At 47.2% G+C, this 13,473-nt stretch overlaps 1 protein-coding gene across 4 annotated transcripts in view; it reads right to left on the bottom strand.

The window, feature by feature from the left end:
- Nucleotides 1-5,490: 5,490 nt before the first annotated feature.
- Nucleotides 5,491-13,473, bottom strand: part of UBE2F (ubiquitin conjugating enzyme E2 F (putative)) — a 75,158-nt gene continuing 67,175 nt past the window's right edge. For 3 of the 4 annotated variants that reach the window (XM_063648180.1, XM_063648181.1, XM_054479417.2), the window contains 2 exons: nucleotides 12,147-12,209; nucleotides 5,491-6,797 (listed from right to left, as the gene is read on the bottom strand). In XM_063648180.1, coding sequence (XP_063504250.1) covers nucleotides 6,747-6,797; nucleotides 12,147-12,209 — 114 coding nt within the window. In that variant the 3' untranslated portion in view covers nucleotides 5,491-6,746. The remainder of the gene's footprint in view (nucleotides 6,798-12,146; nucleotides 12,210-13,473) is intronic. The other variant, XR_010122914.1, reaches the window with a different exon arrangement.

Below are 13,473 nucleotides of genomic sequence, written 5' to 3'. Positions count from 1 at the left end.
TTCTGTTATTTCTACTCTACTATTGAGCTCATCCAGTAAATTTTTAAAGTTTCTGTCACTGCACATTTTAGTTCAATAATTTCCACTTGGTTTTCTGTAAGTTCTATATCCTTGTAGAGATATTCTATTTTTTTATTTGTCTCAGAACAATTCATTATCAGCTTTTGAAACATTTTTATGATGGGTACTTTAAAATACTTATAAGAAAATTCCATCTGATTCAGCTCATGATTAGTGTCAGTTTATTGTATTTTCTCATTTAAGTTGCAATTTTCCTGCCTCTTGGTATGATGAGTGATTTTCATTTGTATCTTGGACATTTCTATTACGTTAGGAGATTGTTAATTTAAATCGCTGTCATGAACTGCCTGACGTCATGTCTGAAAGCCTGAAAAGCCATAGATATTGTTGGGTTTTTGCTTATATTCATATAGGAGGGTGGATCCAATCCTTGTTACTCAAGCTGCAAGCACAAGTCCCCTCTGTCCTTTCTGTTATCTTCCTTCCGATGGCTTTTGTCTGTTTTCTTCTGCATTCTGGGAGAATTCCTCAAATTTGTCTCCACATCATTGATCTACTTTCTCAGCATCAATTCTGCCCTTTGCTGTGCACTTTATTATGATGATTTTAGTTTCCTCATCTAGTTCTTTTATAGTTTCATTCTGTTTCCTTTTCACTTTGGCCTATTGCCTACTTAGGGCTTTTTTAGTCAAACATGCAATTTACTGCATTTTCCTAAACATGTGGATTTTTCTTCCCTAAAATATTTTTTTCATTCTACACTTCATTTCCAAAATCATGTTTACCCTTAGAATCTCCAGGATATTACTTCTTCTTTTCTGCAGCATTTTCCCACAGGCTTTACTCAAGCAAAGTAAACTCTGCTCAGCCTTGACATCTGTCAGCTGATGGAAGGGCAGTTACCTTGCCTGGGTGGTGCCAGACGCCATCCTCAGCTATTGCCTGGGCTAGTAAGTGCACCCAGCTCCTGGTTGACTGCCACAAGCAGGCTTGCAGCTGGTGTACTGTGCTCTTAAGCTACTACATATTTACTCAACAGCCAAAAATCACATTGTAGTAACCTACTCAGTTACTGCAGCTGGCTAAGGCCTGTACTCCAGATGCTGACTCCTGGGAGAGGCAGGAATACATATGTGAATAAGTGCAGTCGACACCCTTGGTGCTTCTGGAAGCTTGGGAAAGACGAGGATACTCAGAAAGTGTTCGTCTACCTGTAAGAGCAGCAACAGCTTCATAGCAGTGGCACTATATGAACTAACTCTTGAAGGAGTCCCAAGAGGGAGGCTGAGTGTCTTGGAAAAGCGGACCTCATCTCAGAGCATGTAAACACTACTTTGAGGCCAGGGTCTTCAGGGCAGTGGCTGGCAGGGTGGACAGGGGCCCAGTAACAATGGGCTCTGTACGCCAGGCACAGGAATGCTTATTCTGAAGGCAAGAGGAAGAGCTGGAATGGTCAGAGGTGTTTCAGAAACCTCTGTGGGAGTAAAGTGGAGAGGATGTGGGTAAGGAGGACATCCCCACGGGTTTTAGTCTCACCTGGATGTCTGGCCAGCTCTTCCACATGCCACTGCCCTTCCTACAATGACCATGGTTTCTGTCACATGCCACTGCCCTTCCTACAATGACCATGGTTTCTGTCACATGCCACTGTGATTGGTATGGCAGCCATGTGAGTGGGATCCACAGAGTCACTGGACTCCACCTGTGTCTCCTGCTCTATCTGGAGCTCCTTGCCACAGCATTCCCCAGGGAGACAGGTTTTCTCTTTCCAGACTAACTTGAGGCAGAAACCTCTTAGGAATAGGAAACAAGGCTACTGACCCACAGGGCTGCACCCAGCTACAGCTCCTCCACCTCACCATGGGTAGGAGAGGAAAGGACACAGGTGAACAGGGTCACTGAGGTTGGAATACATATTTTTAGAAAGGGATATCTGGTAATATCAATGACTGGTTTGAGACAAAGTAATCTTCCAACATTAGGCATCAGGAATGACATACGAGTGATGAGCTGCTAGGAACGTCATGAGGTTGGACACTGAGGTGATGAAAACCCAACACTGAAAAATACAACAAATACAGACAGAGGAGGCCTTATAGGCCACAAGAGCATCATCTGGGTATCACCTAGATTATCAGAGAAGGGGAAACACCCACACATGAACTGTGGACCAGAGGCCCAAGGAAGAGACAAAATGGAAGTGCTAAGCCACTACGGCTACTATGTAAGTCTCTCCTGGTTACTGTGCCTCCCTGACAAGTATTTACCCCAGTCGGCTGTGCATGGAGGCCCTGTTCACAGGTGTTCTCTTCCCCAGCATGGGGAACTCTTGGAGTAGGCACTGTCATTTCCATCTGGCCCTGACATAAGCTAAAAAAAAAAAAAAAAAAAAAAAAAAAAGCAGTGAATATACTGGAAGAACTCTGGCTCAGTGAATTTGCCAATGAGAATCAGCAAGGCCTAAGATGAATTTTCTGAAGTGATCGTTCAGTTCTTTATATAACTGTGTGAACAAACAGATATTCTTAACAATGCAGGGTCCCCAAATGCTCCCATCAGTGGGTTTCTTGAAGAACTTTATTTTTTCAAACCACATTTCTTTCAATAAATAAATTTCTGTAACCTATGGAAACCTGGGGTAAGAGAGGTGACGCAGATAGGTGATATAGACGCCTCTGAACCAGCCCCTCTCAGCTGTTCAATATGTTTAATTTTAGGCAGGGCTATAGGAGGGAAGAAAGAGGGGAGTGACAGGTTTTCTCATTTTTCAAATTATTCTTTGGCAAAGAACAAGTTAAACATTTTACTAAGACTATATATCAACATTTTACTAGACTTATTTTATGAAGAATAGTGAACGTGTAGCAAACTTGAATTTCCAAAGCGAAACATACGGATAAAAGTGAAGGCCAGGTGCGGTGGCTCACACCTGTAATCCCAGCACTTTGGGAGGCCAAGGCGGGCGGACTGCTTGAGCTCTGGAGTTTGGGACCAGCCTGGCTAACATGGTAAAACCCCATCTCTACCAAAAATACAAAAAATTAGCTAGGAATGGTGGTGCATGCCTGTGGTCCCAGCTACTGGGGAGGCTGAGGTGGGAGGATTGCTTGAGCCCAGGAGGTGGAGGTTGCAGAAAGCTGAGATCACACCACTGTACTCTAGCTCCAGCCTGGGTTACAGAGTGAGGCCCCATCTCAAAAAAAGAAAAAAAAGAAAGTGAAAACAATCCTGAATTGGTGGTTTACATCTTCTTGTTGGAATTCTTACTTTAAAAAACACAGTCTGCTTGATTTGATTATTGGCAAAAAGGGCGATGTTAACACGAATAAGTGACTTATTTTGAAAATCTCTTAGGGAATAAGAAGGTTCTACTTAACAAATGTAAATCAGAATGCACCAGTAGTGCCGTGGGTTTTACAGAAGAAACTGGAACTGATTTTTTACAGCGGTTCTTTAAATAAGTGGGGGTGAGGAGTGGCAGCAGAGCAACCCCAGGAACAGCAAGTGGGGTTTGTTCACTGAAGACTGTGACAGACTTTTGTGATCACCACCGCCTGGGAGTTTGCCCTCTGGGATTTTATTTTTCTTTTTTGGGGGTCTAGAATCCAGCAGAAGGGCTATTCAATCTTTCTGCTGCCATAAGAAAAAAACATGCTGGGTCTATCACCAGACGGCCTCTGAATGGGCTAGGACTCTGCTGAGACTGGCCTAGCTATGAACACTGTTGTGTTCTACACCCCACAAGGTCTTTCCAGACAAGTGTGCAAGTAACTAGAGACAGAGGAAAATATGCACAGGTGCTTTGAATCATGTAAACTGCCAAATACTAAGGTACATGATCCTTTAAAAAACGGACATTCACAATGTTTTAGCTCCTGAGCAGCCTCTCAGGCCTCTCGTGCTTGGAGACGAGGGCAGGTGAAGACAACCCTAACCCAAGACACTGGCTCCCTGTGGTCTGTGCTCTGCAAATAAAGCTGTTGGAAACACCACAGATGACGAGTCATGGGAGAAAAGGCGAGGGGCACAGCTGAGATCCATTTTCAATATCTGAGTAATACTCTTGCCTTGGCTCCTTAGTAGAAAGACTGCAAAGGGATGGTCACCTGCTGGTGGTTATTTAGGGGAAGATCAGAGGTAAGATGTGAGCCTTCTTCTGAGAGGCCTACCCTGGAAGTGTTTCCTTCTAGGAGTGGTTGAAAAACATACAGCTTATGCATCAAATTCTAAGCAATAGTCATAAGGACCCTCTGGAGTCCAGCCAAGAACCAGGATTCAGGAAGCAAAGGTTCTGGATGTCCAATTGGATGTCAGAGCTTCCCAAGAGCTTCACTTCCCCAAGGGCCTGCTCACTCTCACTATTTCCAGGACTGGCCTTTTGGCCGAGTCTAGGGATTCCCATTCCCTGACAGATCAGAAACCACCAACTAGTACCTGGTTGGTTGGGGGCACATGCACTGGAGCCAGAAATGTGACTTTGGCCTGTGAAAGAGGGAGGGGAATGCCAAGAAGTCAAAAAGTCTGGAAGGAAACTGGGTCCCACAGTCACCCAACAGATCCCAAGGGCCCCACTGGCCAAGCACCCAGGACAACAGCTGCTGCTTACTGTGATGGGCTGCATCTGAATGTGCTCCTAAGACGGGGGTGTGTGTGCAAAATATCTCTGGGGGACTTCCCCTAGACAGAATGGGATGATTCAGTTATCTGGACATTTTGAAAGAATTGCTTAATCCCTGATAATGAGCAAAGTGTTTTTCTACTGTGCAGATACTTTGATGTCAGAATAACTGATATTACCACTTTCAGTGCGGTCCAGAGGGCACACTGTCTTTCATGTACACTGCATAAATGTTTCCACTGGACAGCAGGCGTGAATTCTCCCACAGAAGCGCTCTTCTGGAAAGTCCTGCATCAACACCTGCAAACCACCAGCTGGGGAACTCCAGGGAGCCCGAACAACTACTATGGCATGTGCCCTGACTTGGGCCTGGGACTGGCACCAAGCAGAGAACCTCATTTCCTGGGTCACAGGCGGCAGGAATTAGCTGCTGGCCTCCTGCCCTGCCTAGAGAGGAAGCCTAGTGCTCAGCTGGCAAGTTCCTCTGACACTAGGAAGAGGAAAAGTGTGAAAGCTGCAGTACCTCCTTCTCCTAGGCCCTGAGAGGTGGGCACTAATGTGTCTCCTGGACAAGCCCTGAGCTCCTGAGATGCCATCATTCTCTTTATCCAATCTCACCCTTCCTGCTCTGTGTGGCCTGTTAGCCAGGGGCCACCCTCAAGTCTAATGGGTGCAAAGAGGAAGCAAGGCCTACATTCCTCACCTGCTGGGTCTCTGTGACAGACTGATCTCACAATCAGAGATTCTATAAATTAAGAAAAACAAACTAAACTCAGTAGATGGCAGACGGGGGAATCCAGAGGTCTAAGGAAGCTGGCAGTTAAATTTGAGAGTGTTAGGCAGGCAGCAAATGAAACTAGACAGACATTTATTTTGTGTTTGATTTCACTGGTTCAAATGTCTACATGCTGGAGTAAATCCACTTGCCTCTCTTCAGGGCTCTTCCTCTGCAGTACATTAACCTGGCCGAGGATGGCGTATGCCACTGTTGACTCCTGGTCCTCCAAGGCCTAGGAGGCTCACCCCACCGGCAGGGCCTGGAGCCATAGCAAACTCAGAAGAAGGCCACAGGTACAGTCTCAGTGACATCAGACATTGGGCTGATTCCTGAGGCATCGCTCCTGTCTCCCAGGACAGCAGGGTCTGGCGCTCTGATAAGCAGCTACCAGGTCACAATCACATGACCACTGCAGAAGCATCAACCCCAGCTGGTCCAGGCTCCAGCCAGTTTCCTCTGGGCAGCATGTGAGAATGGGCTCCCTGCCTTTTTGTTTTGATCATCCAAATCTAGCTTCAAAGGGCTCCAAAATGTCCTCACCACATCTGGACCTGAAAGCAAGAGCTGATTTTTAAGAGTGAGATTCTCATTGCATTTGGACAAAATGAATAATGTGCCTTTCATATTTTCTTTGTATTTCTCTTCAATAGTTGCTTGACCCAACATCTTTCTGTCTGCTCTATACAATGAAAATACAAACTAAATGAGAATAGAAAAAATAATTAAAGCATTGAATTGTACAAATTACAAATCTGTTCCAAAATATACTTACATTAAATAAAATACGCATTTCAATAAGAGATCTGCAGTGAATGACTCTATGCATTCTGGGAGGCTTCACAACATCTAGGCAGGGCCAACATTCGTGAAAGAAGCTAAGAGATTTTGCATCCAATCACAGTTTGTAGCGGGTATCTTATTGCCAATCTGCGAGTTACACTGAACACATCATTAGCATCGCTTGTGCAGAAAACCAATTTTGTTTGGGAAAAGGGAAAGCAAGCCTGGCCTCAATTTTGAGTTCATTACAACTTCTTAAGAATTTCACCAACAGCCTATACAGTACAAGTTCAAAAAAGTAAACATGTTAAGGTAAGCAGACAACTCTTCAGAAGCCCAAACACATTTTCTTGCTGTATTTATGTTGAATTCTCCATCTACAATGAGCAGTCATGAAGATGGTCTTCTTCAGGGCAACATGGTCACAGGACTGGGGCAATCCAGGGGACTGAGAGGGAGCATGAGGACGGGAGAGGGGGCTACCTCTTGCTGTTTCATGTTAGAGACAAACTGTAACACAGTCCATGGGCCCGCAATCGTCCCCTTTTATCATCTGGCATAACGTTTGATGTAGTCATCCACTTTATTCCGGAAGTCCTCCTGTGGAGTAACAGCATTGGGGACAGAAAGAAGAACAGGAGGAGTGAGTGAGTGAGTGAAGCAGCGCTTCAGGGACAAGTCAGATCCACCGGCACCAAGGTCCCCTGTGGTCGCCAAGGTGGCAGAAGGACCGGGACCTTGCAGAGTCTGAGTGCCATTTTGCCCCGACCTGGGTGCCTACTGCACGCAAGACACAGTGCTGGGTATGTTGAGGGGGGAGCACGTGGAAGGCCTGAGTGGGAGGGACCCTAAGGGGGCACCTATCCCTTCTCATTTTCCAGATGGGGAAGGTGGAGCCCAGAAAAGTGTGGTCGAGGTCACAAAGCCAAGACTCCTTTGGCCACAGTGGATGTGAGCCACAGCTGCTCCTCTCAGGAAGACCCTTGTTTCTGGATTTGTCTTCCTAGAATGATTTCCCTGGATGCTGCTACCTATTTAAAATGTGCCTGCTCTTCACAGCCCATGTACAGCCCCCCGTCTCTTCTGGGCAGGATTACTACCCTGCCCAGAAGAGAGCTGGGTGTGCCACAGAGCTCCACCCTCATGCATTGAAATGAAGGTGGACAGTGACCAAAGGCGGTATGGACCTAGGAATCACCCCAGGCCAGTATGGGTGGAACAATCTTCTCAGATCTGGGCCACTGTCAGGTTTGTCCCTGGATCTGGTCTCTCCAAGGTTAGGAGTAAAATCCCATGGGACTGTATAAGCCATAAGAGTGACTTGGAGCTCTTAACCCTCTCACTCCTACAACACAGCTGCTGGGTCTCTGATGTCCCTGCAGGATCACACTGCTTCAGTCCCATCAATGCCATGCAGCCCCCACTGCACAGGGAACACAGCACAGTTACCACAGTTCTTAGTGGGCATGAGTTCCATTTCCTTAGCTAAACCTCAGCCCTCCTGTCTAAGCCTCAGTCTAACCTGTTTGCTGATTCCACTGCATAATCTCGACACCTGGCAATGTGCAGGGCATACCCTGGCACTCGATGTATACCTCACTGCTGCCGCAATGCCCTCTTGCAGGGGAGACCCTGCCTGGAGCATGGTCCTGGCCAGCTGGGCACCAGGTGCCTGCCCTCCTGCCACACCCTTTAGTTAGCATGGCAACCCTTTCCGGGGCGGGCAAGTTCCCAATTTGAAGCTATGGATATGGCCCCATGACTTGCTCTGGTCTCAGGGTGAGAAAGTGGAGTGCTCTGAGTCTACCCAGGTGCCTCTGCCCTGCTAACTGCCCTATTTGTCTACAGGATGGCGTTTGGAGCCTCCCACATGGGCCTTTACCCCGCAACAAAGAGGGGCTGTGCAGAAACCCTGCCTGCCCTTTTACAAAACCTTCTCAAGGCCATTTCCACAGTCCCCAGAGCCAGACAATACTGGCAGCTCACAAGGACCCTGCAAAAGCTTACAGGATGTAAAATGAAGACCCCATAAATGCCCCTGCCTCTCCATGTTCTGGAGGACAAAAGACGCCATGTACTCTTAGTCGCCCTGTTCACCTCAGCCAACATAGAGCCCGGTGTCCATGCCTGCAGGAGGCCCCATGCTCCAGCAGGCCCCATGCTCCAGCCTCTGCTGCCTCCCTCCTCCTCTCCTACTGCAAGGGACACAAAGCACAGGGCCCAAGTGAAAACCACAGACTCTGGAGCCAGATGGAGGTGGGTCCAAGTCCTGGGCTCTGCCTCCAACGGGCTACTTAATCATGGCAAATCTCAGCTTCTTGGCAGCTGTGTCGTCAGCAGCAAAACAGGGATCATAATGGTATCTGCCCCAAGGGGCTGTCGTGAGAAACAAGTGCACTCTGTGTCAGGTGCATGGAAGCGTGCCTGGCTCCTCCTATTCCATTCCTCTGACGTGCACCAGTCATAATGGCCTCTTTTCTCTGCCCTGAGCTCCACAGCACGTTTGCCTCAGGGCCTTTGCATTGGCAGCCAAGGTTTTCTGGAGCGCTCCTCTCTCACCACCCAGCCCTCTGTGGCCCCCTCTCCACCTCACATGCTGTGTTTGTTCACCTATTTTTTTTTTAATTTTAATTTTCATATTATTATTTTTTTGAGACAGAGTTTCGCTCTTGCTGCCCAGGCAGGAGTGCAATGGCGTGATCTCAGTTCACTGCAACCTCCACCTCCTGGGTTCAAGCGATTCTCCTGACTCAGCCTCCCAAGTAGCTGGAATTACAAGTGCCTGCCACCATGCCCAGCTAATTTTTTTATTTTTACTAGAGACGGGGTTTTACCATGTTGGCCAGGCTGGTCTCGAACTCCTGACCTCAGGTGATCTGCCCACCTCAGTTTCTCAAAGTGCTGGGATTAGAGGCATGAGCTACGGCATCTGGCTGTGTTTGTTCACCTATGCTCTACCTCCTCCTGCCGGAATGTGTGCGCCACAGGGACAAGGACTGTCATTCCCACAGTCATCCCAAGCACTTTGCACCTCCCTTGGCACCTAAGTGGTCACCAGCCAAATAAGTGATGAACGAGTGGACATAAGGACGCGGCGCTCACCAGCTGTGACTATGACTCCGCACGGAGACGGGGATGGGGCGGCACTGCTTAGGCTTCATGTGGAGGCATCACTGTTTGAAGATTTTAGGTCCATTTTACTGGGGCTAAAAGTGTACCAGTTGCAAAGTCCTATTTTATACAAATCAGGAATATGAAATCTTATTTCATACAAAGAAAGGTAAAATGGAAGACATCTCTCCACCTGGAGCTGTGGGAGTGCCCCTATTGCCATCACTTTCTATCTGATAAGGCTTGGTCCACAAGGGCTAGTCCTCGCCAGCAACAGCAGACAGGAGTGCCGCCATGAATGCCTGCAAGGGGTTGGCCAAGGGGCACATTTGCCCAGGGCTTGTCAGCGCAGTACCAAGCCCAAGGCTTTACCAGACAACACAAGCCCATCAGGACCACCGACGGATGGCAGGGGTCAGGGACTGACTGCCCCCATGGGGAGCTGTGAGCACAGGGCTGCCTCACACCCCCGCTACTTCTCTTGAGGACCCCTGCTGTTCCAGCCCTCAGGACAGAGCTCGCATCCTCGGCAGCACACCAGCCTCAGAAGATGGCCTGCTCTGCCCGCCTGGTTGCACTGCGCCACTCCCCGTGCCCACTGTGCTTGCCACTTGTTTCGTGAGTCTGAGCAGGATGCATGCTGGGTGGCACTTCTCTTGTCTCCCTGTTGGAGGTGCTCCTGCCCACTCTTTGGGGCCGTGGTCAGGCAGCACCTCCTGGGCTCAAGACTGTAGCGAGGACTTGGCAGGGCACATTTCAAATGCCCTACTTGGTCGTGGCACATAGTAGGTCTAACTAACATTAACAGAAGCCAAGGCGCTGAACATTCAGCACGATGTCTAGAACTAGCTAGAGGGGTTTTAGAACTGTGTTCAAAGCTACATCAGGTCGGGTGCAGTAATCACTTTGGGAGGCTAAGGCAGGTGGGTCGCTTGAGGCCAGGAGTTTGAGACCAGCATGGGCAACATGGTAAAACCCCCTCTCTACTACTAAGAATACAAAAATTAGCCCAGTATGGTGGCACACGCCCACAGTCCCAGCTACTCGGGAGGCTGAGGCACAAGAATTGCCTGAACCCGGGAGATAGAGGTTGCAGTGAGCCAAGACTGCACCACTGCACTCCAGCCTGGGTAACAGACTTTGTTTCAAAAAAAAAAAAAGCAACTTCAGCCAAGTGAACAGTGGTGGCTGACCGACTGCCACAATGGCAAGGCTGCCATAGGGAATCTGGTTCAGAAAACGGAATGTGAGGTTCTACCACCAAATCCAGCCAGAGCCCCTGGCCTAAGCTGAGCTACCTCGACGCCAGCCACACATGGCCTGCCTCTGCAGGCTCCTGCTTCATGTGCTTTGCACTGGGCCAATGGTAAAGTCATTTCAGACCCCCTTTCCTGACAGCACTTCCCCTCCTCAAGGCTTGTATGCTTTCTTTTATCAGACAGTTAAAACCACTGCTGTCTTGCTACTCAAACACAGTGGAAGGTGACATTCAGCAACTATAATTCTTTCAGCTTGGGTTTTGTTATACTTTTTTCTTCCCAGTGAGTTTTAATATATTGTTTCTAGGTAAACGGTCTTCCTTAAACAGGTGTCTTACTGGAAGACCTCAGTGTGGCTCCTGAAATGAATGACTGATCATTTATGCACTGCATTAGAGGAAAAAACTTTTTAGAAGTGGAATTGAAGATTAAAAATAATGAATAGGGTGAGCTCTCTGAACCTTTACAAGCTCAGGGTGCTGCCCTAAAAATTAAAAAAATAAATAAAAATTAAAAACAGTAATGAATAGGATCTCATTATTTTTGGGTAAAAATCAAAGTCAAGTGTGTATGAATGTGTATGAGCTCAGCAAAAGGTGTGGAAGGGTAAGGTGGGCCGCTGGGGGTCAGGAGGGTGCTAGTGGGTGTGACACCGTCCCTTCTCCTTCTCTGTTCCTACTATTTATTTATTAATGTATTTAAAGATAGGGTCTCACTCTGTCACACAGGCTGGAGTGCAGTGGCACAGTCTTGGCTCACTCAACTTCCCAGGCACAAGCAATCCTCCCACCTTAGCCTCCTGAGTAGCTGGGACCACAGGCGTGTGCCACCATGCCTGGCTAATTTTTGTAAAGACAGAGTTTTGCCATGTTGCCCAGGCTGGTCTCAAACTCCTGAGCTCAAGCAATCTGCCCACCGTGGTCTCCCAAAGGCTGGGATTACAGGTGTAATCACAACGCCACCATGCTAGTGCTATACCTGTTTTAAATTACTCATACTAAATTCCACTAGGAAATCACATCAAATAAAAATCACTTCTCGGCTGGGTGCCGTGGCTCATGCCGGTAATCCTAGCACTTTGGGAGGGCAAGGCAGGAGGATTGCTTGAGGCCAACTGTTCAAGACCAGCCTGGGCAACAAAGCAAGACCCCATCTCTACAAAAAATAAAAGTAAAAAAATTAGCTGAATGTGGTGTCATGCACCTGTAGTCCCAGCTACTCGGGAGGCTGAAGAGGGAGGATCACTTGAGCCCAGAAGGTGGAGGCTGCAGTGAGCCACTACTGCAACACTGCATTCCAGCCTGGGTGACAGAGTGAAATCTTGTCTCAAAAAACACAACAAAACAAAACAAAAAACAAAAAAACAAACACACACCAATTCTCTCTAACCTTGGGTAAAGCATTTTCCTCAGGTTACACACATTTACTATACCATATTGTTTGCAAATTGCTTTGAATTCCAGCCTTGAATCCCACCACTCTCTTGGTGGATAAATTTCTCATTTATCCAGTCAAGAGACAGTAGTAATCGTCTTCGTGACAAGTACATCAACCTAGAATAAGCCTGTTACTGGCTCACCTTGTCCCGCAAATGATGTTCTGCAGCTTCAATATTCAGTGGATCATCAAAATTCAAAAGATCCTTAAAAAGAGAGAAACTTAAAGTAAACATTGGAAGAATTGCTTTTCTGCTGTTAAAGTCTTCATTTTATGGCACAGTAAGAGAAGTCTAATTAGCAAATGGTAGACCAAACTGGAGAGCTGAGAATCCCACTAAGAACTCAAGTGCTTGTGATATCAAAGTATCGAACATGTGGGTATTTTTTTCAAAATGGTGACTGACAACTGACTGAAAGAAGTCAGAGATATGTTGACATGCAGTTCTACAAAGTTTGGTGAAGATGGAGTAAATTGCAATCGCATTCATTTCTAATGCTATTTGTGATAACTAGAGAGTGAAAACCACTATTATTAAGCATTTCCAAATAAAAATCCCCTTCTTTTCCATAAAAATTAACTTTTTCTTTTGTTTTGTGATTAACAGTTTTGACTTTTTGAGCCCCTTTCCTGGACTTTCCTTTCTCTGCTTCACCAAGCCTCCCATGCACAGCCAATAGGGACGATGTCTAGAACCCGAGCAAACTGCACAGCAGTGTTGCTAGGCTCATGTCCCCCAACTCAGGAGAGGGAGCCAGACCCATTCTCCCCTAGAAAAGCACTGCAATGGCTACGCCCCTCAGCCCCAAGAAGCACTCTGGACTTTGGACCAAAGCCGCATCTTATCTTCACACTGCTAACCCCTCTTGTTGAGAATCAGGGGGCTTGCCTGGCTGGGCGCGGTGGCTCACGCCTGTAATCCCAGCACTTTGGGAGACTGAGACGGGCAGATCACCAGAGGTCAGAAGTTCGAGACCAGCTTGGCCAACACGGTGAAACCCCGTCTCTACCAAAAATACGAAAATTAGCCAGGCATGGTGGCGCATGCCTATAATCCCAGCTACTCGGGAGGCTGAGGCAGGAAAATCGCTTGAACCCAGAGGCGGAGGTTGCAGTTAGCCAAGATGGCGCCACTGCACTCCAGCCTGGGTGACAGAGCAAGACTCGGGCTCAAAAACGAAAAAAAAAAAAGAAAAAATCAGGGGGCCTCAATTTGTCCTTATGATGAGTCATGGCTTTCCAACGCAGGCTGTAGGATGGATCATTGTCAAGACAACCATATTTCTCTTCAGGAATGATGTTAACTTTGGGGACTATGTTCCTGGAGATTAATATGGCTGTGACCATTAAAATGTTACAAAATAGCAAAGAAAAACTGTAAATCTCTATAGCCATTCACAGTTGGAAAATTAGATTCCAAGTCCTAGAAAAAGGCAAAAATGTAAAGTACGTATTAGATAAAGACTGTT

This window comes from Pongo pygmaeus, chromosome 11, assembly GCF_028885625.2.
Source record: "Pongo pygmaeus isolate AG05252 chromosome 11, NHGRI_mPonPyg2-v2.0_pri, whole genome shotgun sequence".
In the NCBI taxonomy this organism is placed as follows: domain Eukaryota; kingdom Metazoa; phylum Chordata; class Mammalia; order Primates; family Hominidae; genus Pongo; species Pongo pygmaeus.
This window is presented reverse-complemented; position numbering and strand designations above follow the sequence as displayed.